General features: G+C 32.7%; 1 protein-coding gene across 4 annotated transcripts in view; it reads right to left on the bottom strand.

Annotated features, from left to right (window-relative positions):
* Window positions 1-3,399, bottom strand: part of LOC114339556 (glutamate-gated chloride channel) — a 485,597-nt gene extending 482,198 nt beyond the window's left edge. Inside the window, exon 1 of one of the 4 annotated variants that reach the window (XM_050641478.1) lies at window positions 3,247-3,399. Coding sequence is in view for 3 of the 4 variants with exons in the window: in XM_050641473.1 (XP_050497430.1) it covers window positions 3,014-3,081 (68 nt within the window). In the remaining variant the exon portion in view is untranslated. Of the gene's footprint in view, window positions 1-3,013 lie in introns of all 4 variants that reach the window. The other 3 variants (XM_050641473.1, XM_050641475.1, XM_050641474.1) reach the window with 3 other exon arrangements.
* Window positions 3,400-23,829: the final 20,430 nt, after the last annotated feature.

Genomic DNA, 23,829 nt, shown 5'->3' with positions numbered 1-23,829 from the left:
TAGTTACTTTTTCAACATCTCTAGTACGTAGAAATTTTAAATAATTTATTATTTTTTTTTAAATTTCCATGTTTTCCATTTTTTACTGATGATACTATCAGCGTTGATTGATGAATATACTGGCTATCAGGTTACCTGTTAAAAGAGTAATTCACCGAATGCACTTTAGATTTAATGTGATAAACAACTTAAAAAATAATTCAATAAAAAACTCTTTTATGGTATTTTTGTTGGCCATTTTTCATTAACGACAAACAGGTTTCAAAATTGAATTTTAATTCTGCTTAATTTGTTGTTGCCAGGTTTGGACTTGCAGTTTTTCGCTTTGGTTTTTTATTTAGCGGTATATAAAGGTAAAACATTTTTTACACAATGTACAACAGGAAAGTGCAATACAGGGTATTCTATTTAAAACAAGTACGTTACTATAGCTTGAATGTGCTAGTAGACTAATCTAGAATTTGGAACCCCCTGTAAAAAAATTGTTATAATAAATATATGTTTAAATAGGTTAATTAATCTTTTGTGTTAAGACCAAAAACAAATTTGTCCCTAATTGTCAGATTTGTAGATATTTAATTTTCTCTAAAACATTACATTCTTGGAAAAATCGAACTAAATTGAAACACCCTGTATTTAGGTATAGGGAACTGTTATAAAAATAAAGCCAATTTAAAAGTATCAACAAAATATGGGGTGTTTTATAGAAAAAAATATAACTTTGGTATAGCAGTCTTTTTGGAGCACCCGGTATAAATTCATACTCTTTTTCGATGATATTGTTAATATATTTATATGAAAAAAAAACTTGAATATCTTTTTTTGTGTGCAATGTATATTATTTAATAATTATACATATATATATATATATATATATATATATATATATATATATATATATATATATATATATATATATATAATGTATGTATATAAAAGAAGTAATTCCTGATGCATTTCAAATGTTCAGAAAAGTTATTTTGTTAATTTTTTAGGTATGTGCAAAAATGTATTTCTTAAGACGTCAACATATTGGTTGGTATACTCAAAATTAAAAAAAAAATTTAGCAACAATGATTGTTCATATGTTCATCTAAATAAACAACAAAAACCTTCAAATTTAACGAATTGTTATATAAATGCCATTATTAAAGTTCAAGAGTTTGTGGACAGTTTTAAATCCCAATGCTAATAAATATAATTAAATGGTGAATTAAATAGAAAAACTGGTCCTATAGCAACTTTTTAATGCGACAAAAATTATCAGCTTGCAAAATATTTATGTTAATGGACATTATTAAAAAACACTTTATACATAAATTAACAAGTTTTCAAAAACTATTTGGAGGGAAGTATAGTTCAAATTTTAATTTCGTAATTCATATTTTACAAATATAGGAAAAATAGTAATCAATAAAAATGTTTTTATAACTAAACAATGCCAACGAAATTCAAAAAAAACAACGACTAAATGCAAAAAAGCAACAATAATTAAAAAAAAATAAACAGCTGCTAAAAAATTAACAAATAAAAAATATTTTTTGACCAGGAGGCTTTACACAAAATTTTATAAGATAACTTTCATGTAAGATAATAATAAATAAGATAAAAATAAATAAAAGACAAAACAAAATAAATTGTAAACATATTTATAATTGTTTGAATAAACTATGTATTATAATATATACATAAACAATAAAAGTATTTTACATAAATTTTCTAAAAAACATTGAAAACTTTTATATAAACTAATTTTACCTGCATTTAATAAAATAATTTGTGTGCAACATTTAACATTTTTTAAATGTTCAAAGAATGATACCATTAATTAAAAAGTAAATTTTTTGCCAATATCATTTCGATTAACTTAAACTTAGATTTTAAAAAGATAATAATCTCAAACCAATTTAAAATTATTTACATGTATGTATTAAAATTGAAATCAAATCAGGCTATAAATGCCATATCAACAAATGAACTATTTAGTAAAATGCTCCAGCATTGCATGTCAAAATGCTATTTTTTTTAATTTAAATTTTGTTTTAAAGTTCCAAAAACAAAATAATTTTTCTGCCATAAAAAATTATTTCTTTTTTCAAAAAATTATATTTTTGGAAGTAATTTTCATTCAAATAAATTTCGAATTTTTTATATATAGTTAATTGCCAGAATAAATTAATTAAAAATCACAGAATAAGTCTACCTATAATATATTACTTATTAATAGAAAAATATGTAAGCAATGAAAACCAATAAAATTATTTTCTGAAAATGCTAATAGTTATCGAGGTATGGAATAAATAATTAAAGCATGATATGACTAATTGCCTGAGGGTAATTTTTCGAAAAAACTAATTATTAATTAAATATTTAATACCTATATAAAACAAATAATGTAAATAAAAAATAAAATATAAATTAATTAGTGCATGAACCTAAAGCGTTTAGTATTAGTCCCCCCTAAGAAACATATATCATGTCATTAATAAAAAATAAACAAATCTATAAACAAGTCATAAATATCGTTACAAAACGTATCCACCATTCATTCCCTTTTAGGTTATGTAAGAGTAGCTAAACAAGTCCGGGAATTGCTAGGGACACCGCACCTAAGTACCTTATGTATTTTATTTTAATATAAATATAACTTAAATATAGATAAATGTTTGTTGGTTTGATTAGATATAACAGTCAATGACCTGTAATACCACGTGAGCATGGAATATTATATAAACAAATTTTTTTAAATTATAAAAAAATTGGTAATTTAAAACAAATCGCACCCAAAAGTACAAAATTCGCTAAAATTTGTTTACTTACCTGAAAACTTGAAATAGTACTTCGCTATTTTAAATTTTAGGTTTGTTTACAAGAACAAAACATGTCAAAGTAATGTGCAAGTATTTTCTGTTTAAGGTGGTAAAGCATTTGTGTTTTTAAGTAAACAAAATTTAATTTTAAAATTTTAAGGCATATGACCCAAATTATTATAGAAAAAAAATGTTCAACTTACAAGGAAAAATGTGTCACATGAATAAAAAGTGCAAAAAGGGTGTGAACTCTCATTGCATCAATTATCATCACTTGGAAAACAAAAAAATAAAAAATTAAAACTTGGTTCTTAGAAAGCCAACACAAAATTAGGTGAAATTTAATTCACCAAAAATTTTAAAGTCCAAGAAAAACATAGGTTAGGTATGTGTCAAACACCAACATTCACAGTTCACAGCTCGGTCCGGACCTTACCAGTGTTGAGAATATAATGACTGCTATTGCTATTACTATCAGACGCCGCTCGTGTTGGAAACTCGGAACTGCTAGAGGCGAGGTTGCGACGTGGGGAGGAGAGCTTATATTGATCGTTTGTTACTAGTCTGCGCCGGCGATCGAATCCTCCCTCTGTTTGTGCTCCACTGTACAATTTTCCACTCCTGGAAAATGTCTAATTTCCCCCCTTTACGTAGAAAAATTGACACTAACTTAATACCTGACGCAAAACCGCATTTAACTCCACACCGGTACAAGATTTGGCACAAGCGCCACTAGGGGTTGGAGCGGTCGAACCTGACAAAAATTTTTCAAGATGGCGGCGATATGCGCTTAAGTCATTTATTCTGCGCCATCTCCCACAAACATTTTCATCTGTCAAAGAATTATTTATAACAGCTATCAAAGTTTGTTACGCTAATATTACAAAATTTAAAAAATAGAATTAACAAGTTCACAAGTAGGTCCGGACCCTATAATTTTCAAACTTTAGTGATTTGATCAAATTTTGTAGTTGGAAATATTTTAATACTCTCTCTTTTTATGTACAGCTGAAAATTCACATGATGTAAAAACACGTTTGCATTTCCTCCTCCACATTTCTTGAGTCCTTGTCAGGGTGTGGTAACACTCTAAATATTGTCAGTTGGTGTGTCCATTTACTGAGATACTGTGCCAAACAGCCAGCTCCATTTGGGAATTCACACCAGAGTCTTCGTTTGGTCTACCCATCGTATTGGAGATCTTCTTCTTTGTCTTTGGCCTTCTGTCTTTCTTTCTACTGCCAATAGATCCATAGTCCCCGTTCTTCTAGCTATAGGGCAGTCAATGAGGGTATTTGGCTCCGAATTCCATCCTACTTCATCGATTTACTTGATTTTTTTATTGAGAAATTCGCATCAACCCGAAGATTATTAGCGAAGAGCAGATTTACAATATTAAATATTATATATTTACAAAATTAATAGCTTTTAAATAGTTTAACATATTTGTGAACGAATAATTTGCACCAAGCGCTTTCTCTAAGTTTGTTGGAATACCGTAAATTCTTCTTGCTGTGGAGAAAACTGGACAGTCTACAATTATATGTTTTACCGAGAGTTTAACGTTACACTGATCACATTTCGGTTCAGGTTCTTTTGTTATTAAGAACTTATGTGTGCCACTGGTATGACCTAACCTAAGGCGGGTTATTGTCACTTGATCCCTTCTTTTGGTGGGGAAACATGTCCATGGTTTAATATTCCAAAGATTAGACACTGAAAATTGCCACCGGTTTTGCCACTCACTTAGGATACGCGATTTGATAACACTTGAAACGTCACTAGTTGTCACATATTGCACGATAGTAGAGTCAGCTGAGTTGACGGCTTCACGCGCACACTTATCTGCTTCTTCATTGCCTCTAATACCAATATGTGACGGGATCCAGATGAAGATTACCTCCTTATTACGATTTTGTATCTCGATCAGATTTTGTTTTATTTTTCCCAGAATGTAATTCTCTGGGTATATTTTTCCTATGGATTGTAGTGAGCTTAGTGAATCAGTCAAAATGATGTATTTCTGATTTGGTGAGGATATAATATATGTCAGTGCCCCGTATATGGCATATATTTTCTGCATTAAAAGTACTGTAGTGTATTGGCAACTTATATTTTTGGCACATATTCGAGGATATAACTGCTGCTCCCACGCCATCTGATAATCTTGAAGCATCTGTATATATTTGAGAAAAGTTTGTATACTTTGATAATAAGTTTTGCAGATTTTGATGTATTATACTGTGGTTAGTAGTATGTTTGTCCAATGAAGTTAAGGTGGTAATTATTTTTGGTACTCCCAAAGTCCATGGCGTAGCAGGTTGAAAACTAACGAGATAGCAAGGAGCTAAGGTGGTGTTAAGAGATGAGAGATCCATTTTGATTCGGTGGTAGAAAGGTTTGTGTAGACGTGGTTTATTGGAGAAAAATGTTGATAATCGGTTAAGGTGATCATATTTGAAGGTGTGGTTATTAGGATTTGAATTTGATTTAATTGCATAGGTTAATTTTAAGTACATCCTTCTGTAATACAGTGATGGTTCAGCTGCTTCACAATACAGGCTTTCTATTGGTGTGGTTCTGAAAGCTCCCAAGACAATGCGGAGTGCAGTATTGTGGATTGAATCTAAAATTTTAAGGGAAGACTCAGTAGCCGATGAATATGCTATGGCGCCATAGTCTAATTTAGATCTGATTAGAGTTCTGTAGAGAGAGAGCATAGCTAGTCTATCTGCTCCCCAGTCTTTTTTTGACAATGATTTAATGATATTAAGTCTTCCTTGGCATTCGGTTGCCAGTTTCTTAATATGTTCTTTCCAATTTAGATGTTGGTCGAATGTCATTCCTAAAAATTTTGCAGTATTTTTCCGAACTAACGAGTTGTTATATAGTGAGAATAAAGGGTGATTAGGGCAGCTTTTCTTTGACAATAATATAAATTGTGTTTTTTCTGTAGAAAATTGAAACCCACAACTTTGCGACCATTTCTCTAGTTGATGTAAGAACGTTTGTAGCATATTCGTGATGTTTTCCATATTTTGACTTCTTGCATAGATAACAAGGTCGTCTGCGTATAAGAGACCTTTCAGTGGTGAGTTCATATTGGTTAGGACATCATTTATTGCTACTAAAAAAAGTGTAGGGCTTAACACTGATCCTTGTGGAATACCAATCTCTAGTTTTGTTTTTGGTGATAGCATACCATTAGTTTTAAGTTGGAATGATCGATTGGTTAGGAAATTGTTAATGAACGCTAGGCAGTGTCCCCTGATATTTAAATTATGTAGTTTCTTGACTATTAGGTGTTTCCAAGTGACATCATAGGCTCCCTTGAAGTCAAAAACTATAGCGACGCATTTTTGATTGGCAGCAAAAGCTTCAAGTACGTCATTTTCTAATGCTAAAATATTGTCTATTGTTGATCAATTTCTACGAAAACCACTTTGATTGGGAATGATTAGGTTTCGATTCTGAAGAGTCCATAAAAGCCTTTTATTTACAATTTTTTCCATTAATTTACTCATAGCACATGTCAAAGATATTGGTCTATATGAATTTGGATTACTTTTTGGATTGTTTGGTTTTAAAATTGGTATAATAATAGATTCTGACCATTTTGGTGGAAATTTATGTTGAGTCCAGATTAAATTAAATAACCTTAGTAAGTACTGGTGAGCGCTTGAAAGTAAATTTTTTATAAATTTTACCGGAATATCATCAGGTCCCGCTGCCGAATCTGTAAATGAGTTAAGAGCATCGTTGTATTCTTCCATTAAAAAAGGAGAGTTTATAGGACTTTTATCTATCTCATCGAAGTTAATTAGATTACGTTCTTCATGTTGCTTAAGTGTAATAAAGCTCTGGTTATACTGGGTATTACTAGATCTGTGTTTATAAGTGTTAGCCATTTCTTCTGCGATTTCGTTGTCGGAGGTAATAACCTTATCTTGAATATTTAGTGAGTTGATTTTTAAATTCAAACTTTTTCCCGATATTCGTTTTATTTTCTTCCATATGTCACTCATAGGAGTAGAGCTCTTTATTTTAGAAACATCAATCCAGGATTGATGTTTAGCTGTCTTTATTGTCAATCTAGTTATGGCTCGAGTTCTCTTATATTCTAGTTGGTTTTCAAGTGATTTATTTCTTTTATATTTATTAAAGGCAGTTTTACTTTCTCTAATGACCTTTTTACAAGACTCGTTCCACCATGGAACTGGTGTTGAATGTTTCGTTGGAGCTGTTTTACCGATTGAGTTTTCAGCTGCCTTAATAATTATTTGGGTCAAATTGTCTAGAGATTCTTCGACATTAATTATTGTTGTCGAGCACTTGTTTATATATGATTCTATCTGTTTGGCGAAATGCTTCCAATCGGCTTTATCTATTTTCCATTTGGGAGAGAAATGGGTTGTGCGTTTATGTTGATTGTTTTCTATAATTAATGGATAATGGTCACTGTTGTATGTGTACTGCATTGGATACCAAGACAAATGTGGGTAAAGATCACTGTCACATATTGTTAGATCAAGTGGGGTAGCTTCTCCAGTTCTTATATTAAACCTAGTCGGGCTTCCGTCATTTAAGAGAGACAAGTTAAGATGATCTATAATTTCTTCAATTGCGGTACTCCGTTGATGTTTATATGCTGATCCCCAGATGTGATTATATGCGTTTAAGTCACCCAAAATTATTCAAGGAGTAGGAATTTGTTTAAAAAAGATCCTCTAGTTCGTTTCTGGAAATTACTGCTCCAGGAGGTAGATATATATTGCAAATGTTTATATTAGTTTTCTCAATAACGGTGACAGCAATGGCCTCTAAGTTAGTATTTAGAGGTATTCTTATCGAGTCATATGAATTATTAATTAAAATTGATACACCGCCTTTAGCAATGTTTTGGTTAAGTCTTATTTGATTATGACAAACATAGTTTCTTAAGTTTATATTTTGATTTGGTTTAAAATTGGTCTCTTGTAAACATACAAAATCCGGATTTTGTTCTGAAAGAATGATCTGTAGCACAGGTAAATGATTGAATTAGCCATTTATATTCCACTGTATTAATTTATTAAACTCCATTTTAATTTATTAAATTTATTTATTGATTTGTTTGAGAGGAGTCACTTTCTGTATCGGATACTAGGTCCTGTGGGATTTGCATCTGTAAGTGTTTTAGAAGAATTTTCCTTAATTTGGTATTTCGGGTCTTTGTAGATCTGTCTTGAGTATAGGGATATATTTTGTTTAACATATCGATGAGAGCTGTAAAGTTATTTGTTTAATTTTCAACGGTAATCAGTGGATCGGGTGAACTCTTTATGTTTTCGAATAGGTCTGTTATCTGAACATAGCTTAGAATAAATGGTGGCCTCTGCTGCTTTATGAATGCTTCTAGAGATTTTCCTTTATTTTGTTTTTTCTTTTTCTTGGGATTAAGTGCTATTTCTGCTGGATTGGTAAACATCGGTTTATCAGTGGTATCATTAGGGGGCGGGGAAGGACTTAAGGTATCGCCAATCGTTCTTTTTGAACTGTTTTGTGAAGACTCAATATTCATATGTAAGGTAGTTGATTCGCTCTCAGTTTCTTTGGGGTTCAGTTGATTATTTGTAGTTGGGGTAGCTGATTGAATTGAAACAGATGCTGGTGTGGTGGTTGATATTTCTGGAGGATTTAATATTGGGATTTTTTCTGTTGTGGTTGGAGCAATAGGATTTGGTTTTGGATTAATAGGTGCTGGTATGCTGGTTGATATTTCTAGAGGAGTAAATGTTTGGATTTTTTCTGCTGAGGTCGGAGCCAGTGGTGTCATGGTGTGGGAACGCGTGGGAACGCCGTTCCCGCACTGGTCAAGAAAAGAAAAAAATAATAGAGAATTTGGGTTTTGTAAACAAAAATTAGCAGTGCGATCCGGCACTGCGTTCCCGCACTGCTAATTTTGCCATGACACCACTGGTCGGAGCGATAGGATTTGAGTTTGGATTGATAGGGTTTGATTAAAAACGATTATGGAATTGTGAGGTCTGTTGGGCTGATAAAGATTTGCCTTCTGAAGCTCATTATAGGACTAAATTCAGGTAACGGTTCACCAATTTTTAAAAAGGACATTGTAGATTGAATAACAAGTCCCATGGACTCGAGTTCTTTAATTAATACATCATGAGGAATTGTTGGACAAACATTAGAGAGAATAATTCTTTCGGAAGGAGTTATACAGGGTGGTTCATCTTACCCGCCTCGGTGTCTGTACGGAAAACCACTTAATATTTTTTAAAAATTTCTTCACAGAAATATACAGGACCATTAATACTATAATCTAAAAATAATGTGAATTGTACAGGGTGCTCCAGAAAAGAGTGATATATCAAAGTTATATTTTTTCTTATGGAATGCCCTATATCTGATGACATTATTGAATTTACCTTAAAAAATAAACTATACTTTCATAAGAGTTCCCTATACCTAAATACAGGGTGTTTTAATTTATTTCGATTTTTATAAAAATGTAAGGTTTTAGAAAAAAATAAATATCTACGAATCTAAGAATCAGTAACAAATTCTTTCTTGGATCTTAATAATAGACTATTTAGCATGCTTAAACAGATGCTTATTGTAACAAAGTTTCTTATAGGGTGGTCAAAATATGAGAGTGTTCTATTAACAAATTCAAGCTGTAATAACTTACTTATTTTAAATGGAACACCCTGTATCTTACTAGTCAATCGCGTAGAAAATTTACTTAGCTTTCAATTTGTGTTAGGGTTTCCTATACCTATCTTTTTACAGGGTGGTCAAAATATTAGATTGTTCTATTAACAAATTCAAGCTGTAATAACTTACTTATTTTAAATGGTACACCCTGTATCTTACTAGTCTATCGCGTAAAAAATTTATTTAGCTTTCAATTCTTATTAGAGTTTCCTATACCTATCTTCCTTCATTTTTTAAATATTTAAAGATTTCCTAATTTGTAAGCTTTAAAAATTAGAATTAAGTACCTATATCGTGGTTATGCACAACACATCACCAACACCGGCAATATACTTAGACAAGATACTGTCATTAATAAAATTTTCATTGCTATCATGTAATCACACAGAGTGTTGTATTATTTTAGTTGATTTTGGCCTACATGTCACATTGAATAATATGTTTATATTTATATTAAACTGCATACCCTATATTAGATGCCGTATTCTAGAAGATATTTAAATTATTACCTATATTTCATTTCGTATAAGTATTTTCCATATCTTAAACCGACGGTTATTAAGTAAATTTAAGAACACCACTTTTTGTTTGAATCTTTGAATCGCAATTACAAACAATTAAATGCAATGGCTACTATGACGAAAACGAGCCTATTGTACAAAAATATGTAAAAATGGGTATTTACAGAATATCATGCGAATTTATATTTACAGAATAACATCTGTATTGAGAATGTTTACATGGAATTGAATAGATTTTAAATATCTTCCACTATAAAGAATAGAATATCGAGTATGTCATTTAAAATAAGAACACTCTGTGTGATTAAATGATAAAAATGTGAATTTTATTAACGAAAGTATCTTGACTAGATAGTTAAGTATATTGCCGGTGTTGGTGATGTGTTTTACATAACCACAACATAGGTATCTAATTCTGATTTTTAAAGCTTACAAATTAGGAAATCTTTAAATATTTGAAAAATGAAGGGAGATAGGTATAGGAAACCCTAATAGGAGTTGAAAGCTAAGTAAATTTTCTACGCGATAGACTAGTAAGATACAAGGTGTTCCATTTAAAATAAGTAAGTTATTACAGCTTGAATTTGTTAATAGAACAATCTCATATTTTGACCACCCTGTAAGAAATTTTGTTACAGTAAGCATCTTTTTAAGTATGCTAAATAGTCTTTTATTAAGATCCAAGAAAGAATTTGTTACTGATTCTTAGATTCGTAGATATTTATTTTTTTCTAAAACGTTACATTTTCATAAAAATCGAAATAAATCAAAACACCCTGTATTTAGGTATAGGGAAATCTTATAAAAGTATAACTTATTTTTTAAGGTCAATTCAGTAATGTTATCAGATATAGGGCACTCCATAAGAAAAAATATAACTTTGATATACCACTCTTTTTTGGAACACCCTGCATAATTCACATTATTTTTAGATTGTAGTATTAAAGGCCCTGTATATTTCTGTGAAGAATTTTTTTTAAATATCGAGTGGTTTTCCGTACAGAGACCGAGGCGAATAAGATGAACCAACCTGTATACCTGCGCGCTTGTATAATCTGATTATTAACCACAATGTTGCCGTTATTTTCATTCATGAATTTTTCTACGATATTTTCAGATGATGAATACAAACATATTCTATTGTTTGATAATCTAGAGCAGAATAGTATATTTTTTGGATGGATGATTTTTCCCAGCGGTAGGAGGTAATCTTGTATTTTCACATCTTCAATGGAATTAAAAATGATTGCCTGGCGCTTTGAGGGATGTTTTTGTTGAATGAGGGCGGTAGAGTAACTTCCTGGTATAGAATTATCCATTTGAGAATTTCCTGGTAAATTTATTTCACCGCTTTGTGACATCTTAATCGATTTTTAAACATTTCTAAGTACGGACCTGTCCCCGGCTGGGAAAAAAGCCGAGTGGACACACAGATCGATGGTAATTAAATGTTTTTGTTTAACGTCAAGCAGATTTCGATATGAAAATTTACAATAATGTTAAATACTAATTAGATGTTTTCTGTGGAAATTACAGTAAAACTGTACTTACAAATTTGGAAAGTTGAGATTCAATTGATCAGTAATAACTTCACCAAGTTTGGTTACAGTTTGAAAACTTATTCTCACTTAATTTGAACTATTTTGTAGAGCCAAAATAAACACACCGTTCCGACATAGAGTCAGGATCGGCCTCCTACTTGATATTTTCACAGTACGTAGGGAATAGCTCAAGAAACAAAGTCTACCCTATGCCGTTGTGCGCTTTTATCTTGGGGGTGGTTCCCACCCTTTCTCGGGGGTGAAAATTTTTTTTCTTAAAATAGCCACGGAAGAGGCTAGAGAACCTAATGCTAAGCAAAATCTGTTCTATAATTATTTTTTAAAAACTCATTTCTTTTTGAGTTATTCGTGGTTGAAAATTGGCCATTTTCATTGAAACATGACACCTTTTCGGACAGATTTTTGCGAATACCTTAAACGCTATGTATCTAACAAAAAAACTACATAAAATATTTTTGTAGCTTATAAAAAAACAAAGAGATTCGTTCCTTCATAAATCTTCTAGTTATAATACTAAAAGGGATATGGTAGAAGAGAAAAGTTTGTTTTTTTGGTGCATGCTCAAATCGGTGTATTCAACTTGAAATAACAGAGAAACGGTAGATTTTAGGTGTATAATGGTATCAATAACTTTTTTAGAGCTTGAAAAGTTCTTTAAAATGAGCTATATTAAATGTCGATTACATTCAAACTAAGCAAGATATGCTGCAAAAAAATTGATGACTAATTAATTTTAAGAAGAAATGAGAAGTATATTTAATCCCTCATCCATTAGAATTTAAATACATCGTTTTCCTTCTACAATACTATTTACTATAGTATTATTTCTATGTTTAAAAAGTTGGACTGATTTAAAATGAATAGTTTTTGAAAAAACTGAGATCAAATTATAGAGCGCATGTTTAAATTTTCTTAAAAAATCTTCCTTTTTCTACATGTAACTCGAAAATGATAAGAGATACGAAAAAAAGATACCACATAAAATTGTAGGTTTTTTTTAGATAAAAATTTCGTTTTGGTTTTTCATTACTGCATCTCTTATCATTTCAAAATTACATGGAGAAAAAGGAAGATTTTTATAAAAATTTAAAAATTCTCTTTATAAGTTTATCCAATTTTTTTTCAAAAACCATTCATTTTAAACCAGGCCAACTTTTGGAACATAGAAATAACACTATAATAAAAGGTATTGTAGAAGGACAACGATGCATTTACATTCTGGTGGATGAGGGTTAAAATTACTTCTCATTTTTTCTTAAAATACATTAGTTATCAATTTTGTTTGCAGTAATGTCGCTTATATGGACTGACGACATCAAGAGGATTTGTACAAACTGAATGGAAGTTTTTCTAGGAGGCCTATGTTCAACAGTGGACGACTATGGGCTAATGATGATGATGATGGTGATATGTGGCTTAGTTTGAATGTAATGGACCTATAATATTGCTCATTTTAAATGTCTTTACTAACAATACAAAAGGTATTGGTAGCATTATACACATAAAATCGACCGTTTCTCTGTTATTTTAAGTTGAATACACCAATCTGAGCATGTACCAAAAAACAAACTCTTTTCACCTACTATATCTCTTTCTGTATTATAACTAGAAGATTTATGAATGCAAGTGTCTCTTTGTTTTTTTATAACCTACGAAAATGTTTTATATAGTTTTCTTAGTTAGATGCATAGTTTTTAAGATATTCGCAAAAAACCGTTCGAGAAGGTGTTGTTTCAATGAAAATGGCCAATTTTCAACCACGAATAACTCAAAAAGTATTAAGTTTAAAAAAAAATTATGGAACAGCTTTTGCTTAATTTGGTTCTCTAGCGAATTCCGTGGTTATTTTAACCAAAAATTTTTTCCACCCATGAGAAGGGGTGGAAACCACCCCCAAGATAAAAGCACACATCGGCTTAGGGTAGACTTTGAATTAGGAGATAAGTAGAGGCTATTCACAAAATTTCATTAAAATCCATGCAGTAGGATAGAATTCGGAGGTAATATACTATTCTTGCTCCCATTGACTGGCGTACTATGGGGCTGAAGTAATTTAGGTATACTCAGTTTACGTTTTTAATAGCCCGTCTTTTATAGTAAGCTTTTTCAGAATTGGAAGGTTGGTTCTGTGTTCTGTCTAAGACACGTGTTCAATTCTTCTGTAGATCCACTTCTCGAAGGCTTCCATCTCACTTTTATCGATTATTTTGAGAGTCCACGTTTCAGCTGTCTAGCTAAAGCCTGAAAGCACGATATAGGTATGTAAAAAATCTTCGTAAATTTTTGAATATTCTGCGTCGGCGATCGAATCCTCCCTCTGTTTGTGCTCCACTGTACAATTTTCCACCCGTGGAAAATGTGTAATTTCCCCCCTTTACGTAGAAAAATTGACACTAACTTAATACCTGACGCAAAACCGCATTTAACTGCACACCGGTACAAATTTGGCACAAGCGTCACTAGGGGTTGGAGCGGTCGAACCTGACAAATTTTTTTCAAGATGGCCGCGATATGCACTTATGTCATTTATCCTGCGCCACGTCCCAAAGACATGGAATAACAGCCAACAACTCATAAAAGAGAAAAATATACAACCAAAAAACTAGCAATACAACTAAAGCAGACTGAAATAACGGAGACGACATGGCAAAGTAAAGGTACACGAAATAGACAAAATGTACAGATTATTAATGAAAAGGAGCCCATAAACTAACATATATTAGTATGAACATGGAATGTAAGAGGAACATACGAAGAAGGAAAACTGAAACACCTAGTAGATAAATGCAAAAAATATAGATTCGAAATAGTAGCACTACAAGAAACGAAACAACTAGGTCAAAACTCAATGGAAATAAATGACTATTTATTTTTCAATAGCGAAGGCAAAAATAGAATGTTAGGCACAGGATTTGTAGTAAACAAAAAGCTGAAAGATCTAATCGTTGACTTTAAACCAATTTCAGAGAGAATATGCATACTAAGAATAAGAGGAAATTACCAAAAAATAACATTTATAAACATACATGCACCGACTGAAGAGAAAAACATAGAGATAAAGGAAGACTTCTACAGTCAAATAGATACAGTATTCGAAAATATTCCCAAATACGATATAAAAATAGTACTAGGTGATGCTAATGCCAAAATAGGAAAAGAAGAAATATACACAGCCACCATAGGAAAATATAGTCTGCATGAAACAACGAATGAAAATGGTCACTTCTTAATAGATTTTGCAAAAGAAAGAAACATGATCGTTATGAGCACGTACTTTCAACACAAAAGAATATACCAAGGAACATGGAGATCACCAGATGGGAAAACCATAAACCAAATAGATCATGTGCTCGTGGAAAAAGACATGGAAAATGTATAAAGAACATTAGAACATATATAGAATACCAGATGCAGACACAGATCACTTTATAGTCGGAATACAACTGAAACAGATTATACCAGTTCTTAGAAACCAACAGAAAAAAAGGTACAAAGTAACTAAACCTACTATACTACTGACAGAAGAAGAACAAAGTAAATATAAAAGACTAGTCACTAGAGAACTGGAAAATATTGCAGAAAATGGAAACATCGAACAAAAATGGACGCAAATAAAAGTATGTATGACCAAAGCAGCGCAAGTCAGTAATAGAAATATAAAAGATGGATTCAAAGAATGGTTTGATGCAGTGGATTGGATTCAAAGACTCAAAATGATGCAAGTGAAAACACCAGAGATGGAGATAAAATACAACGAACAAATAAAACGAACTAAAAGAATCATAAGAGCAAAGAAAAGAAAGTACAACGAAGATAAATTGAAATGCATAGAAGAAAACTATAAAAACGGAGAAATCAGAAATTTATATCAAGGAATAAAAAATGAGAAAAAGGGGTTCCAAAGGAAACCTGTACACTACAAAAGCAAAAATGGAAGGAATTTAGTAAGCGACGAAGAAATACTGAACAGATGGAGAGCATACTTCGAAGAGCTTCTAAATGAAATTCCCACAACAGAATATGCAGAAGAAGAAGAAGAAGAAGAAGAACCGAATGAAAATATTGATAAAGAAGAAATACAGGAAAGAACGCCTAATGAAAAAGAAATAAAAGAAATAATAGAGAAACTAAAGAAAAACAAGAGCCCAGGTAAGGATGAAGTAACAGCTGAAATGTTTAAATATGGAGGACCAGTACTAATTAAGAATTTGGAAAAGCTGAAAAAAGAAATTTGGGAAAAATAACACATACCAAAAGAATGGACTGTAGCCACACTGTCCAATTCACAAAAAAGGCGACAAAAGTTTATGCCATAATTACAGGGGAATGGCCCTACTAAACTTTGCATATAAAATACTTGCAGTACATATAAAAGACAAGATAACACAAAATATAGATAATGACATAGCAGAATAGCAATGTGGATTCAGAAGAGGGCGCAGCACGGTGGATCAAATTTTCCTGCTGCGTGAGATACAAGCAGAAAGCTGCGAATACGGGAAATCTACAATGGCCCTATTCATTGACTTTAGACAAGCTTTTGACAGAGTTAAACGGAAAGAAATATACAAAGCACTATGTGAAATTGGAATTAGTGAAAAATTAATAAGGATGGTAAAAGTTGCACTCAGAGAAACAGAGAACAGGGTTAAAATAAATGGAAAGGAAACAGATAGGTTTAGAGTCGGTGAAGGGGTACGACAAAGAGACCCACTGTCATCATTGTTGTTCAGTATCCCTCTTGAAATGGTCATCAGAGAAGCCGAAATTAACAGGACAGGACTTGTATACCAACGAAAACACCAATGCTTGGCATTCGCTGATGACACAGTACTGATAGCCAGAAGTAAACAAGAATTAAAAGAAATACTAAAAAGACTAGAGGCGATAAAAAGAAAGAAAGGGATATTCATAAACGAAGAAAAGACTAAACATATGGAATGGACAGAACGAGAATACACACAAGGACAATATCTAACAATGAACACAGAGGCAAAAATATATATATTCAAAGAAGTAGAGAGATTCCAATATCTAGGAGCGACATTCACTAGGAGACCAAATATAAAAGAAGAAATCCAAGCGAGAATTATGGCTGGTAATCGTTGTATCTTTGCTCTAAATAACTTATTAAGAAATAAGAACATATCTAGAGGAGCTAAGATAAGAATATACAAGACAGTGATAAGACCTATAGTATTGTATGACAGTGAAACATGGACGATGAACAAATCCGAGCAAGTCATGCTTAAAGTGTGGGAAAGAAAAGTCCCTTAGAAAAATATTTGGCGGAAAGATATGGAATGGAATGTGGATAAGAAGACCAAATGTAGAAATGGAGAGGATGTACGGCGAACCAAACCAGTCTATTAAAGAGTTATAGACCCAATTATTTATAGTTCCTTTTGTGTTTTAAACGCATTTGAACAGACATAACGTGGTTTAATGTAGACGTAATAATTAAAAATATGTAAACGTTGAGGTTCATGTTGCTGGAAGCAATCCATTGGCATCGACTTTAACCCAAACTATATTATTATATTTACTATGTAATTAGAAAATTTAACCTAACCAGTGTTTGGCATTGACAGAGAGTTCGCTGATGATGGACTGATAGTCCGAAAACGTTTTGAATGTAATTCTTTTGGATTTTTAAAAAATTTTAATTCTTCATTAAAATATTTTATACCAACTACACCAGGGAGTTTTTACTTCACGTTAAGGCATTTCAATATATTATGTATTCCGTGTACTTTAAATTTGGCTGTTTTTATCATACAGATTTCTTATTAGGTTGACTAGGTGATTAAGCACTCCCATATTTCCCATTATACCCCAGAGGGTATCCTATTTAACGAATCGAAAACATTTGTATAATCTATGAAACAGAGCAGCATTGGTATATTGTGTTACTTTGCTTTTTCTATTGTCTGCCTGGTGTTCAATATTTGCTCATGCGTTCCTTTCCCTGATACGAATCCTCATTATTCTATCTCTGGAAGTAGAAAGTTCTTTAGCCGTTCAGTGATTATATTATGTAGCAGGATCAGTGGAGTACTGAGCACGGTTCCGCGGTTTCCGCGGAACCAGGGCCCGGCCACGCAGGGGCCCACTCTAACGCGCTTTTTGCTTCTTTTGTTTCTAATTTGATGAGGACATCGTGAACTACATAAGTACACACTAGGAAATGTAACTGATTAATAAATTTTAAGTTTTGTGTAGGTACATACTCATAAATAAAAACGAAGAATGCAGATTCATCAAAATATTTGATAACAAAATTTATTAAGAAACACAGGAAAGGCTTTTGTAAGGTTAGGTTAGTTTAGGTAGTAGTAAGGATAATAAGGTTAAAAATAGACATTATGTAATTTACTTTTAAGAAAATCTCGTCGTTTTTCCAGAAAAGTGCTTCATTTTTTGGTTATTTCACGTTGAAATATTCGAATTGGAATTTGACGAATAAGAACCTACTTTTCATTACCTACAACTCTGCTTCTCCTGGGTTTACAGACTTCGTATATACCCCATTTTTTCACTTTTATTATAGACTTTATTTTTACTAAGAACATTTTTTTTTCGATAAAATACTTACTCTTTGAGTTATTTGCGATAAATCGTCTCAAAACGTGTTTTTTTTATGAAAAATGAACATATTCACTCACAAATAACTCGAGTATTAGTCGAGGCATTGAAGCACAAAAAAGACCTTACTGTCGATTTTTGGCGCAGTAAGAGGGAATTTAATGCAGTTTGGTGCGTTGGATTCGTGAGAATGTCAGGAAACTTTGTGAACTAATGTAATGAATAAGAAATCTCAAATTGCATTTGTGCATAAGAAAAATGCATTTCAAAAATGCATTTCGGTAAATAGTGGGAAAAATTGACTCAATCTTCTTACTCGGGGGTTTTTGGGGTCGCTGAAAACGAATATGAGGTCGGCGAGAGTGTGAAAACTACCTGGTGCCTGCAGCGGGTGTAATAAACGTCTTTCTCTAGAGTATTGTGGTAATTTATCATATAATTGGCTTAAACTCAGTACTCGGGGGGTTTTTGGGGTCGCTGAAAATGAATATGAGGTCGGCGAGAGTGTGAAAACCACCTAGTGTCTGCAGCAGGTGTAATAAACGTCTTCCTCTGGACTATTATGGTAATTTGTTAAATAATTGGCCCAAACTTGTTACTCGGGGGGTCTTTGGGGTCACTGAAAATAAATATCGCAACGACTAAATACTAATTTCATATCATTTAAAGCAGTTTGATTTAAGGCGCAAGTGGATGATGTGGTTTTGCTTGAGAGAATAATACTAGATAGAGAATGTACTTAATGGCTATTGCCAAAAATAAAAAGATTGTCATTGGAAAAATTCTTTCATCTGTTGATGCAGTTACCCAGCATATAAAAAGGCTATATTTACAAACACAAATTTGGCTGCATGGAGAGGACAGTAACATGAACCCAACCGATTGGGGATGGGAATCACAAAATAATGTATTAATTTCAGCTAGAATGACTCAGCCACCTGGTCCTCCAAACATTTTAAATTTAATATTCTGTAGTTGTAAGTCAGACTGCAGCAACTCATGCGGGTGCAAGAAGCATGGGTTAGTTTGTAATTTAGCCTGCAAAAATTGTGCAGGTCCATTGTATTCGACTCGAGAGAGGAAGGCAATAATGAAGAAGAAGATGATAATGATTAAGAAAATGAATTTTAAAGATAAATTACGATAAATTTTGTATAATGAACTTTTTTAACCATAAATATATTATAATAATAAAAATTTATGTTTATTTATAATAAAATTACCACCCTTTTCGATCACTATAGTTACATCGAAGAAAATAGATTACCCCAAAAACCCCCGACTAACGAGTTTAAACTAATTATATGATAAATTACCATAATACTCCAGAGGAAGACGTTTATTACACCCGCTGCAAGCACCAGGTACTTTGCACACTCTCGCCGACCTCATATTCATTTTCAGCGACCCCAAAAACCCCTGAGTTACAAGTTTGGGCCAATTATTTAACAAATTACCATAATACTCCAGAGTAAGACGTTTATTACACCCGCTGCGGGAACCAGGTAGTTTGCACACTCTCGCTGACCTCATATTCGTTTTCAGCGACCCCAAAAACCCCCGAGTAAGAAAATTGAGTCAATTTTTCCCACTATTTACCGAAATGCATTTTTGAAATGCATTTTTCTTATGCACAAATGCAATTTGAGATTTCTTATTCATTATATTAGTTCACAAAATTTCCTGACATTCTCACGAATCCAACGCACCAATCCGCATTAAAATCCGTCTTACTGCAAAAAAATCGACACTTCAATCCTTCAATGCCTCGACTATATTGTCTTAGTGAAAAAACTCTATAGAACTAAAGTTGCTTGCAATTAGTCAGTTTATCCAATTCCGGACTTACCTTTAACGTATGTTTTTCACCCCCCGAGAAGGGGTGAAACTCATCCCCAGTGCAAAGCACACATCGGCACAATAGGTATCACTTGGTATAATATATTTTATGGTATATGATGATTTATATTTAATGTTTATTGAAAACTTTTGATATGCAATGTGTGTTTTTATTGGGCCTGCTGGCCCGCATCCCAACTGGGACCAGGGGCCGCTGATTTATCAGTACGTCACTGAGCAGGATTGTGTTGGCATGAGGAATAAAAGCAATGGTTCTGTAATTGCTGCATACGGTTAGAAATCTTTTTTTAGGGATAAAGATAAAGATTGATTCGCACCATTCATCAGGCAATTAATCTGTGATCCATATAATGTTGCACCTATCTAGTATTACAATTGTGCCAATTTTGCCCCTTGCTTTTATAGTCTCCGCTGATATGTCATCTCCCCATGGGTTTTCTTGTTTCTTAGTTGGTTGAGAGCCTTCTCTACTTCTGCACGTAAATTCATTGGTTCTACCTTTTTGATTGTACATAATATGTCTATTGTGTTTTGAGGCTAATGTATCTTTGAAGTGTCTTTGTATAATTATTCTGAACAGCAATTTTTACAAATTTCTGCAATGACCTTTACCTCGATATTTACTTCTCCATTATAGCCTTGAATGGCTTGAACTCTCGGGCCAAATATTTAACATTTTTAAATAGTCTATGACTTTCATGGTGGTTTGCAAGTTGTTACAGTTCTTGACATACATTACTTATACGGCTGTTTGTTTCTCTGATACATGTAAATTTTGTTTTTCTGCTTAGCTCCTGTATTTCTTAAAAGTATTGTTTCCTGTTTTTGTAGTATGTTATATCATAAGTCTTCTTTATTTCACTAATTCTAAGGTTTCTCCGACATCAAATGTTCTTTTGAATTTTACGCAATCATGTGCAGTCTTTTTCCGCTGAATGTATCCAGCTTTTTGTTGCATTCCATGTTTTATTTGTATCTTCTGATATTGGTAATTTTTTCTTGTATACCAGTTTCTTCCGAATTTTGTACCCTTAGCTGTTTTGTCTGGTGTATTTTTCTAGTTGTGTACGAATTGAGCCTGCAATTAATTTTTATCACCTTACGATCTGATCCCGGCATAGCCTTTACGTTTAGTACTGAGGTTTTCCATATTTTCCTCACGAGTATGTAGTGTGTGGTTAATGCCCTGTTTTTGCAATGCTGGCTACAGTCGTGAGAGAGGTACGCTATCATATGTCTTCTGGAGATCTACGAAAGATAGTTGGACGGGTCTGTTCTTTTCAGATTGGTTTTTAATAAGCTGTCTTCTTCTTCTTGATGTGCCTATCGGTAACAAATGTTGGCGATCTTGATGACATGCTTGTAGGAGGACATATCTGTATTCATTTCACAAAGGTGTAACTAGGATGATCCTAAGTGGGGTTACGTCTATTTGAAGGTCTCTGGGGGGTATGGAATAATAATGGTGTTAAGCGTATAGAGCTCAAAGTACATCCAAAAAGGGGGGGTTATAACCCCCAAAACCACCCCCTGGTTACGCCTTAACGTGTCCGAAGTATCCTAACTTTCGAGATTTGATTATATTCAGTACCGCTTGGTTGTTCTTCATTCTGCTCTAAGCCGTCTTAAAACAAATATATTGTTCACCCACCAATTTCCTGTTGAGCGTCAAACTCTTATGATGATCACTGACTTATTAAAGTAATCCGCAACAACTAAACACTTGGTACATTAAATCTTTTGCTGTTATACGGTATACGAGAGATACAGATAGAGAGAGAGAGAGAGAGAGAGAGAGAGAGAGAGAGAGAGAGAGAGAGAGAGAGAGAGAGAGAGAGAGAGAGAGAGAGAGGGAAAGAGAGAGAGAGAGAGAGAGAGAGAAAGAGAGCGAGAGACCTTAACTGAACTACAAGAGACACTACTGATAGAACAACTTTTTTCTTTGGGTTATCGGATGAGACTATTGGAGTGAGGAAGTAATAATGATTTTTTTGATGAACTGGAAGTTATCTGAATGTCAAGCTGTGACAACATAACGTATTCGTATTTTTTTATGGACAAGAAGGATTTTACCCACTGGTAAAATCAAAGTACAATTTTTATAAAGTTGTATAGGAAATAATTCACAAGTTTGCTCTAAACAACAAGTCCAGTGGTTTGAACCTCTTTAACCTACGCTGTTCTTTGGAATTGTCTAGGAGGTTAAGTGCAAACTGGTTTTCATTAGTGTTGCCCAAAATCGGTCTTGGTTTTGCAGTCTTGGTCTTGTTCTTGCATTTTCGCAAGACCAAGACCAAGACCAAGACCGCCTAATTTTAGCAAGACCAAGACCAAGACTGACCGTGCAAGATTTGAGCAAGAACAAGACTGACCCTGCGAGACCCTTGCGTCTTGCAGTTAGACCCGAATATCGTTTTAGGAAGTATAGTAGTTCGGGTATATGCTTAGATGCATAGAGGCTCTATGAGACTCAAAAAAATATATAACAAAAATTTGGAAAATTGGACTTACGCGCATTACGAACAATACCATAAGCATACATAGCCAATCAAAATATCCATTAAAAGAAAACTTGGCACATTTGATACGTACTCAGAGGTCATAAAACTTCAATGTAAAAATAAAACATTTTAAAGATTCTTTAACAGCAGACGATTTTTTCGCTCTGAAATTAATTGTCCAGATTTGATAATAGGCGCCCCAATAGCCGCCGTCTAATCGTTTAGAAATCATCTTAGCTTAGCTGATAAAAAAATATAGTAATAATATAATAAGGGCCGGTTGTTCGAACGCTAATCAACGTTGATCACTATCAAATACTTAATTACTGTCACAACTGTCAATGTCAACTTTGGTTGGGTTGCCGAAAACATAATTATTAATGACAATTATGAAATTAGTTAATCAATTATGTTAATAATTGTTATGTTAATTGACTAACTAATCTCATAATTATAATTAACTATGTTTTCAGCAACCCAACCAAAGTTGACATTGACAGTTGTGACAGTAATTAAATATTTGATAGTGATCAATGTTGATTAGCGTTCGAACAACCGGCCCTAAATCTTGTAGGCCCAAATTATTAAGACTAAACATCGTTTGTGCTGAGTGTGCGATATCGGTTAAACAAACCAAAATTTGCTGAAAAAGCGCGGCTAACTATCAAATAACAGTCTATTTCTATTGAATATAATGAACAATAAGTTTCTTTTACATTGTTTATGACACCGACACATATGTCGCGTTGTTAATCACGAAACAGATTATGTTACCTTTTCGATAATATGTATATCTTTAATAAAGAAATTTAAACTCATCATTCGACACACACAACAATATCCTACTTAGGGTATTGGATAGTAACGAGTATAAAAGAATCTTTGTATTAATTCTTAGTCAAAAAAATGAATATAAAGATAAAGTAAAGTCAAAGCAATTGCGTACTGTTCTGTAATTTAATTTATTTTGTATTTTACTTTTTATTTAATTAAATGGCAAATTGTATAACTCTTTTAAACATTTTAAACACTCTTTAACAGCAGACTATTTTTTCGCTCTGAAATTAAAAATTAATTGTCCAGATTTGATAATAGGCGCCCCAATAGCCGACGTCTAATTGTTTAGAAATCATCTTAGCTTAGCTGATAAAAAAATATAGTAATAATTAATAATATAATAAATCTTGTCGGCCCAAATTATTAAGACTAAACATCGTTTGTGCTGAGTGTGCGATATCGGTTAAACAAACCAAAATTTGCTGAAAAAGCGCGGCAA

The sequence above is a fragment of the Diabrotica virgifera genome, chromosome 10 (genome assembly GCF_917563875.1).
Source record: "Diabrotica virgifera virgifera chromosome 10, PGI_DIABVI_V3a".
In the NCBI taxonomy this organism is placed as follows: domain Eukaryota; kingdom Metazoa; phylum Arthropoda; class Insecta; order Coleoptera; family Chrysomelidae; genus Diabrotica; species Diabrotica virgifera.
This window is presented reverse-complemented; position numbering and strand designations above follow the sequence as displayed.